This window comes from Jaculus jaculus, chromosome 14 (genome assembly GCF_020740685.1).
Source record: "Jaculus jaculus isolate mJacJac1 chromosome 14, mJacJac1.mat.Y.cur, whole genome shotgun sequence".
NCBI lineage: Eukaryota > Metazoa > Chordata > Mammalia > Rodentia > Dipodidae > Jaculus > Jaculus jaculus.
In genome coordinates, this window is record NC_059115.1 from 25,033,624 (window position 1) to 25,043,004 (window position 9,381).

A 9,381-nucleotide genomic window follows, 5' to 3' on the forward strand; every position below is an offset into this window, starting at 1 on the left:
CCTCCTACCTCTGCCTCCCGAGTGCTGGAATTAAAGATGTGTACCACCACGCCCTGGGAAGGTAATTTTTTATCTACTGAATTATGGTAACATTATATGGTAACATAATCCTCTAATTCAATAGTTTCCAGCTTATCCCCACAGTGTATCATCTGTGTAGGCATTTTCTATCTTTTAAATAAACTTGTAAGTCTACAACTTCTATAAGTATAAATGATGTGGCAGGATCACATTCCCTTCCTGCTACCCTTCCTTTCCCCTCTCAAATCCCACTGAATTCGTTCTTCTTTCCAGCTACTCTCTCTTCTAGTTTGATGTCATCGTCAGACATTTTTCCAATTGTGGTAAAACACACGTAACACAAGGTTTCTCACCCTTACCTCTTACTTCTGATCAGCAACCTTTGCTGCACTGTTTTTTTAAAAAAAAAAAAAAAACTATTTTAATTTAACTAATTTATTTATTTGAGAGGGAGAAAGAGAGAGAGAGAGGAAGAGAGAGAGAGAGAGAGAATGGGCGTACCTTGGCCACTGCAAACAAACTCTAGACACATGCGTCACCTTGTGCATCTGGCTTACATGGGTCCTGGGGAATCAAACTGAGGTCCTTTGGCTTTGTAGGCAAGTACCTTAACCGCTAAGCAATGTCTCCAGCCCTGCTGCACTGTTTTTATTAAAAATATTTTATTTATTATTTATTTATTTCTGGGTTGGAAAATGGGCATGCCAGGGCTTCTAGCTCCCAGTGCATGCACCGTTTAGTGCATCTGGTTTTATGAGGTACTGGAAAATTGAGCCCAAGTCATTAGGCTTTGCAGGCAAGTGCCTTATCCACTGAGCATTCTCTGCAGCCCTGCTTTCAGTTTTGTACAGCCTCCTTGTCCAGTTCCAGAACCTTATTAACACTGTACAGGCAGCCCGGGACCCATTAAGCTGCCACTTCTCAGAGCCTCCAACCCCTGCCAACCATGAATCTGCTGCTTGTGTGGGTATTCTATTTTTTTTTTCTCATTTCTTTTGAGGTAGGATCTCACTCTAGCCCTGGCTGACCTAGAACTCACTTGATAGCTACAGGCTGGCCCTGAACTCCTGGTGATCCTTCTACCTCATCCTCCCATGTGCTGGGACTAAAGGTGTGTGCTACCACACCCAGCTCCAAATACCGTGATCTTTTCTTTTCTTTTCTTTTCTTTCTTTTTTTTTTTTTTGAGATAAATAAAGTCTCACTCTAGCCCAGGCTTACCTGGAATTCACCACTATGTAGCTGTACATATAATTTGGTTTTGGATGCAGAGTATCATTCTAACTCAGGCTGACTGGGTGTTCACTCTGTACCCAAGGCTGGCCTCAAAAGTCATTGTAGTCACCAGGTGTGGTGGTGCACACCTTTAATCTGAGCACTGGGGAGGCAGAGATAGGATTGCTGTGAGTGTGAGACCAGCCTGGGACTAAAAAATGAGTACAGGTAAGCCTGGACTTCTGTGAGACCCTACCTTGAAAACAACAGCAACAAAATACTCATTGCAATCTTTCTACCTTAGCCTCCCGAGTGCTGGAATTAAAGGTGTCCACCACCACACTCAGCTCCTGTGTGGGTTTTCTACTCTGTACATTTCACAGAGTGTGAGCAACATGTGGCCCTCTGTGTCTAGTTTACCCACTGGGCCAGAATTCTTCCAAGACGTACCCTTGTTGTGGCCACCTGTGTCTGACCTTTTGTCCACTGGTGGACATTTCAGCTACTTCCCTCTTTTGGTATTGTAAATGGAATGAACACTCAGGTGCATGTTTTGCCTTGCATGCCTGTTTTTAGCTCTGAGGGACCTCTCCCTAGGGTTGGGATTGCTAGGACCTGTCGTTACACTTTAGATTAGTGAGAAATTTGGGGCATCAGAGTTGGCTGGCCCCAGCATCCCACCCAAGCTTAGGGACTTCTTGAAGCTCTCCCATGATTCCCATAAGCAGACACTGGGGACCACAGCTCTGTAAGAATCTGCTCAGGCCTTACAGAGAGCCTTGGCATTTGAGCCTGTTTCATCAAAGGCCACCAAATGCCTGCAGGGCACCTGAGAGGTGTTCCTGAGTGACTCTCATAGTGGTACGCATGTGTTGGAGAAACGGAAGGGAGCAATTACATCCAGTGCTCACTGATGTTCTTAAATGTTTTTTTGTTTGTTTGTTTTCAAAGTAGGGTCTCACTCTAGCCCAGGCTGACCTGGAACTCATTCTGTACTTCCAAGCTGCCCTCGAATTCACAGTGATCTTCCTATCTCTGCCTCCTGTGTGCTGGGAATAAAGGCATGCACCATCATGCCTGGCCTGATGTTTGTAAACTGTTCACATATAGCTGTATATATTATGGAACCATCTGAGAGCTCATCGGTCTCCTCACACATTTCTCATTCTTCATATTAGGAGAAGTCAGCATCCTGTGTTCTAGCTGCACCCTCGTGTACATTAATCACTGTTCAGAATAGTTCTCCCACTGAGCTATTGTCTGTCTACCACTAGCCTGTCTGTGGTGCCCCAGGACACATTAGCCATGTTATCTTTACCCTGTCCCTGTCCTCCATACCCTCCAGGTGCTGAAACCACCTGGTCTATGAGATCAAATTCTTCAGTTTCCACACAGGAGAGAAAAGACAATGTTTGCCTCATCTCACCAGATTGTCCTCTCAGTCACCCATGTTTTCACACGTGACAGGGTTTCATTTTTCTTGTCAGAATACTATTGCGTCATGCATGCAAATCGTGTATCCATTCATCCACCGATAACCTCTGATTGATTTAGTATCTTGCTTACTATAAATAGTGCATCATAAATGTGAGACTTGGGTGTCTCTTATTTATTTGCAAGGAGACAGACAGAGAGAAGAGTGAGGGAGAGAATGAATGGGCATGCCAGGGCATTTAGTCACTGTGAATGAACTCCAGGCACATGTGCCACTTTGTGTGTTTGGCTTTACATGTGTACTGGGGAATAGAACCCTGGCTGTTAGGCTCTGCCGGCAAGTGCTTTATCTGCTGAGTCATCTCTCTAGCCATCAGAAGTCTCTTTGATGCACTAACTTCAGCAATTTGCACTGCTGAGTCTGAGGTTTTCCTATGCCCATGTCACTACAGGGCGTATGAGTTCATATTCTGGGGAAAATGAGAAAGCCGAGCTATCAGGGTAACCTCCTGTAATGGAACATCTCTTCTTGGGCTTCCAGTGGCCCTGGGCAATGTCCAGCTCGCCCTTCCCAGCTGATAGCAGAGTCAGCAGTCTAGGGCATGGCTGCTGTGACTGGGACAGGAGAGGAAGACCTCCAGGCGCCTGGGGATCCCATGTCTTTCCCTTTCCTGTGGACAAGCAGCCACAGGCCAAGAAGCACAGGCTGACGTTGCTCAGACACATTCAGGCTTTTCATTGCAAATGGCCTGAGAGCTGCTTTTGGAGTCAATGTGCACCCATCTCTACTGAGTAACAATTTGACATTTTGTCCTTTAAATGTATAAGCTACAGGGCATGAACTGAGTAATCAAGACTATAGTAATTTCAGAAGACACGTAGAAGAAATGAAACTGTCAGTCAAAAACATCATTAAAGTCACCGAAACAGGTTAGCTACCAAATTCTTTCTTGTGTGTTGTTTATGCAAGGAGAAATGTGTTAATATTTTAGTTTAATCTACATTAGATAATGCATCTCATTAAATTCCAAATGGGGAAAATCATTTATCATGTCATCTCTCTTTGCAGACATCTGTCCTCATTATGCCAAGTAAGCAGATGGAAATCATGTCAGATTCATCTGAATTCTGCTGGTAGGTAGTGCACGGGCAGGGGATAGCTTTGCACCAGATGAGGGTCCAGTCCCTGCTAGAATGGCCACTGAAATGCCAGTAGGACTCCAACCCAAGCCTGATGGAACCTGCAATGCCAACATTTAGGAAACAGAGGCAGAAGGGTTGCTACAAGTTTGAGGCCAACCTGGATTTAAAAAGGAAGGTAAGAAGGAAGGAAGGAGAAAGGGAGAGAAAGAAGAGAAGAAATTGAGAGATGTTGGCTTCATCACTTCATCTCTTCAATAGAAGCCAAGCTTCAGTCTGAGTCAGAAGCATGGTGGCACCAGCCCCTCAAGGCCCTGAGACTGGAGGACCACCTGAGCTCAGGTTTTTGAGGTCAGCCTGAGATACCTTTTGAGAGCCTGTCTTAAACAATATATAATATTTTGGGGCTGGAGACATGTCTCAGCAGTTAAAGGCACTTGCTTGCAAAGCCCGAAGGCCCAGGTATGACTCCCCAGTACCCATGCAAAGCCACATGGAAAGTAGCACGTGTATCTGAAGTTCATTTGCAAAGACAAGAGGCTGTGGCGTGCCCATTCCTCCTCTCTCCTTGGAAATGAATAACATAAAAAACAAATAAATAAAATAGGGAGCTGGGGAGATGTCTCAGCAGTTAAGGCACTTGCCTGAAAAGTCTAATGGCCTGGGTTCAATTCCCCAGTATCCATGTAAGCCAGATGCACAAAGTGGTGCATGCATCTGAAGTCCATTTGCAGTGGCTGGAGTCTTTGGTGTGCTCATACTCTCCACCCATCTCTGTACCTCTGCTTGCAGATGAAATAGTTTTTTTAAAAAAGATAGTAAGACCTGGGTGTGGTGGTGCATGCCTTTAATCCCAGCACTTGGGAGAGAGAGGTAGGAAGATTGCTATGAGTTTGAAACCAGCCTGGAAGTACAGAGTGAATGCCAGGTCAGCCTGGGCTGGAGAGACTATATATTGAAAAAAGGTTAAGAAAAAAAGGTTATTTTGCTTTGATTTAAAATAGAAAAAATATTCAATTATCTGTATCTATGGAAGTTCTCAACAAAAGGGTTTTTCTTACTATTTATTTTTTAATCTTTTTGTTTATTTTTATGTATTTATTTGATAGCAACAGACAAAGAAAAACAGAGAGAGAAAGAATGGGTGCACCAGGGCCTCCAACCATTGCAAATGAACTCCAGACACGTGCGCCCCCTTGTGCATCTGGCTAATGTGGGTTCTGGGGAATCGAACCTCGAACCGGGGTCCTTAGGCTTCACAGGCAAGCGCTTAACTGCTAAGCCATCTCTCCAGCCCACTATTTTTTTTTTTTTTGAGGTAGGGTTTCACTCTAGTCCAGTTATTATTTATTTATTTGAGAGAAAATGAGAGAGAGGTAGAGAGAATGGGTGAAACTATGGGAAGCTGGAGAGAGAGCTCAGCAGTTGGGGAGATGGCTCAGTGGTTAAGGTGCTTGTCTGCAAAGTCTAATGACCTGGGTTCGATTCCCTCGTACCCACATAAAGCCAGAGCGTGTATCTGGAGTTGGCTTGCAGTGGCTAGAGGTCCTGATGCATGCCCACTTCCCTCCCTCCCTCCCTCCCTTTCTTTCTCTCTCCCTATCTCTCTCCTTTGAAATAAAACATAAAAACGATTGCGGGGCATGGTGGCACACACCTTTAATACCAGCACTTGGAAGGTAGAGGTAAGAAAATCACTGTGAATTTGAGGCCACCCTGAGACTACATAGTTAATTCCAGGTCAGCATGGACCAGAATGAGACCCTACCTTGAAAACCAAACCAAACCAAAACAAAACAAAAACAATTAAAAAAAATAAGGCTGGAGAGAAGAATTGAAGATTCTCAGCACACAGAAATCACACTTGAGAAAGCCAGGCATGGTGGCGCATGCCTTTAATGGCAGCACTCAGGAGGGAGAGGTAGAAGGATTGCCATGAGTTTGAGGTCACCCTAAGTGGATTTCAGGTCAGCCAGGTCTAGAGCAAGACCCTACCCCAATAAAACAAAACAAGTGGAAGAAAACTTTTTAATGCTTGAAAAACAAACAAACAAACAAGCCCAGTGTAGTGGCACACACACCTTTAATCCTGGCACTCAGGAGGCAGAGGTATGTGGGTAGCTGTGAGTTTGAGACCACATGAGACTACATAGTGAATTCCAGGTCAATCCTGGGGTAGAGTGAGACTCTGTCTCAAAAAACAAAACCATAACTAACTAACTAACTAAATAAATACTGTGTGGGGATAACAATAGAAAGACCTGGGCTGGAGAGATGGCTTAGCACTTAAAGCACTTGCCTGCAAAGCCTGAGTGTCCAGGTTTGATTCCCCAGTACCCACATAAACCCAGACGCACAAGGTACCCCATGCTCCTGGAGTTTGTTTGCAGTGGCTAGAGGCCCTGACACACCCATTCTCTCTCTCTCTCTTTCTCTTCCTTTCACTCACTCATAAATAAAAAAGATAAATAAATACTGTTTGGGGGTAAGAATGGGTAATTGGTAAGTTCCTGGGTGTCTTGAAGACAGCATAACAGGGTACCACCAGGAGCACCTGGAATGAGTCAGCCATGTCTGCCTCTCCCCAGCTCCTGAAGTTGGCCCTGACGCATAGTCACCCATGGCAGTGTCTCAGTGGCTGTGCCCTGAGTGAATTGGTAAGTTCCTGGGTGTCTTGAAGACAGCATAACAGGGTACCACCAGGAGCACCTGGAATGAGTCAGCCATGTCTGCCTCTCCCCAGCTCCTGAAGTTGGCCCTGACGCATAGTCACCCATGGCAGTGTCTCAGTGGCTGCGCCCTGAGTGTGCAAAGTCACCCTGAGAACAAGTGAGCAGCCCTCACTGACACTCCCTTTGCCTTGCAGGCACGCCTCCTCATTCTCTCGACACCGGCGAAGTGACCTGCATTAGATGGATGCAAACCTCAGCTCTGTGTCCCTGACCTTCTACTGGTCTGCCTGCTCCCATGCATTCTCTTCTCTCCCCTGGAGCAGATCCCCGCAAACTTCCTCATGCCTTCCCAGGTTGGGGCAGGGGACACGGCTTAGTGGAGCACATGGTCCACATGTGCAAAGCCCTGGGTGCAGTTCCCAGCACAAAAAAAGAAAAAACAATAAACTTCTTTTTTCAAACGTCCTTGGCAACCATGTCAGGAGGTCTCCCAGGCACTCTAGATGGCCTAGTTGAGTAAGAGAGAAATTTAGGAAAGCCAGAGAAGTGGCCACCAAGCTGAGGTCAGCCCTGTGTGCCTGCAATGATGGGGGAGGAGGGAGAAAGAGAAGAAAGAATAATGAGATTATAAATAAATAAGTAGGGCCAGGAGATGGCTTAGCAGTCAAGGCACTTGCCTGCAAAGTTCAAGGACCCAGGTTTGATTCCCCAGTATTTACATAAGCCAGATGTGAAAGGTCGCACATATGTCTGGAGTTTGCAGTGGCTGGAGGCCCTGGCAAGCCCATTTTCTATCTGCCTCTCTGTCTCTCACTCTAGCACAGGCTGACCTGGAATTCACCATGTAGTCTCAGAGTTGCCTCCAACTCATGGTGATCCTCCTACCTCTGCCTCTCAAGTGCTGGGATTAAAGGTGTGTGCCACCACATCTGGCTCCAATACATTTTTTTAAAAAGAAATGCAATGGCCAGATGTGGTGGTGCATGTTTTTATTCCTACCACCTGTGAGGCAGAGGTAGGAGGATGACTGAGTTCAAGGCCAGCCTAGATTTACAGAGTGAACAGGAAGGTAAGAAAAACAGAACAATTAACCAGGGAGAGAGGGAGAGGAGATCCTGCTTCCATACAAAACAAGAAACCAGCAAAGACAAGCTGACCAGAGGCTGTCTACCATCCATGCAAGTGTTTTCACAGGGAGAGAAGAGAGCTTTTAAAGTCTTCATCATTAAAGCATAATGCAGACAGGTATACAGGTGAGGGGACACAAAAGAGCCCTCAGGTGAAGGGAGGGGGAGGGCATTTAAAGAGGCTGTTAGTGTTCTCTCTCTCTCTCTTTTTCCCTCTTTCAAATAAATAAGTAAAATATTTTAAGTGGGCTGGGGAGATTGCTAAAGATGCTTGCCTGCAAAGTCTAATGACGCTGGTTGTTCAATTCCCCAGTACCCACATACTCCTAGATGCACAAAGAACACATGCATCTGGAGTTTGTTTGCAGAGGAAGGAGGCCCTGGTGTGCCCATGCTCATTCATTCTGTCTCTCTTTCTATCTCTCTCTGTCTACGTCTTTCTGTCTTTCTCTTAAATAAATAAAAAATAAAGGGGTCTAGAGAGATGACTAGAGACCAGCTAAGGCACTTGCATGTAAAGCCAACGGACCCAGGTTTGATTCCCCAGTACCCATATAAGCCAGATGCACACGGTGGTGCATATCTTCACAGTTTGTTTGCAGTTGCTAGAGGTTCTGGCACACCCATTCTCCCCCTGTCTGTCTCTCTCAAACAAATAAAATATTTTTTAAAACTTTAGAAAGGCCATTAGAACTAAAGGGGGTCATAAGGCCAGGCTCCTAATCCAATTGTGATGTCATCCTTCTGAGGAGAGAGACATAGTTTTTGTTTTTATAGTTATTTATTGATTGATTGGCTTTTCGAGGTAGGGTTTCACTGTAGCCCAGGCTGACCCGTAATTCACTGTGTAGTCTCAGGTGGCCTCAAACTCACAGCGATCCTCCTATTTCTGCCTCTCAAGTGCTGAGATTAAAAGTGGATGCCACCATTCCTGGATATTTTTGTTTTTGAGATAGGGTCTTATTATGTAGTCCTAGCTGTTCTCAAATTCATAGCAATCCTCCTGCCTCAGTCTTGTGAGTGCTAGAATTACAGCAAGAACCACCACATGCAATTACTCAATTCATGAGGGAAGATCTGATCACTTTAGAAGGTTCCTGCTCTCCACACTGTTGCACTGGGGACTCTGTTTCCCAAACAGAAACTCTGGGAACACATTCAGACCAGAACTATGAGAGTAGAAACAATAACAAACCTTCTGTTTGGAGGAACTGCTGCTCCTCTTCGGAGGTTCCTTAACATGGTGTCAGAACACAGAATAAGGGAACTAGGCACTTTTCCCTCCATATCTTATTCCACTGTACCCTCCTGGGGCTAGCTTATTCCTAGGGTACACCAAAATTCAGGAGTGCCCACCCCAAAAGCAAGCCAGCCTTCTCTCTGTCACTGGTCAGTATTTCCCCTACCTTCGGTCACCCCAAGGCCAGAAAGCAGACAATAGAGACAGCTCCCATGCCCAAGATTCACCAGTCTACCGCCACCTGTGTGCTCTGTCCAGCTGTGCGCCGCAGAGAGGGCAGGCATTGCCTGCCCACTGCCACCTGCTGCCCCCACCACCCCATCATGTGCAATCTCCACAGGAAACAGAGATGACAGCACCCTCCCAGCCTCGGCTCTCTATCTCAAGAGTTGGCTGACTGTGCACTGAAAATATGTTTAAAATGTGCAGCTGAGGGCTGAGGAAATGGCTCAGCAGGAAAGAGTACTTCCTACACAAGCATGAGGGCCTGATTCACCCTGAATTCAGTCCCCAGCACCCTCATAAAAAGCTG

At 45.8% G+C, this 9,381-nt stretch overlaps 1 protein-coding gene across 2 annotated transcripts in view; it reads left to right on the forward strand.

The window, feature by feature from the left end:
- The window catches only part of LOC101596083 (zinc finger protein 717-like), a 51,401-nt gene extending 44,584 nt beyond the window's left edge, over positions 1 to 6,817 (forward strand). For both annotated transcript variants that reach the window (XM_045133895.1, XM_045133896.1), the window contains exons 10-12: positions 3,499 to 3,600; positions 3,740 to 3,804; positions 6,677 to 6,817. In XM_045133895.1, coding sequence (XP_044989830.1) covers positions 3,499 to 3,600; positions 3,740 to 3,765 — 128 coding nt within the window. In that variant the 3' untranslated portion in view covers positions 3,766 to 3,804; positions 6,677 to 6,817. The remainder of the gene's footprint in view (positions 1 to 3,498; positions 3,601 to 3,739; positions 3,805 to 6,676) is intronic.
- Positions 6,818 to 9,381: the final 2,564 nt, after the last annotated feature.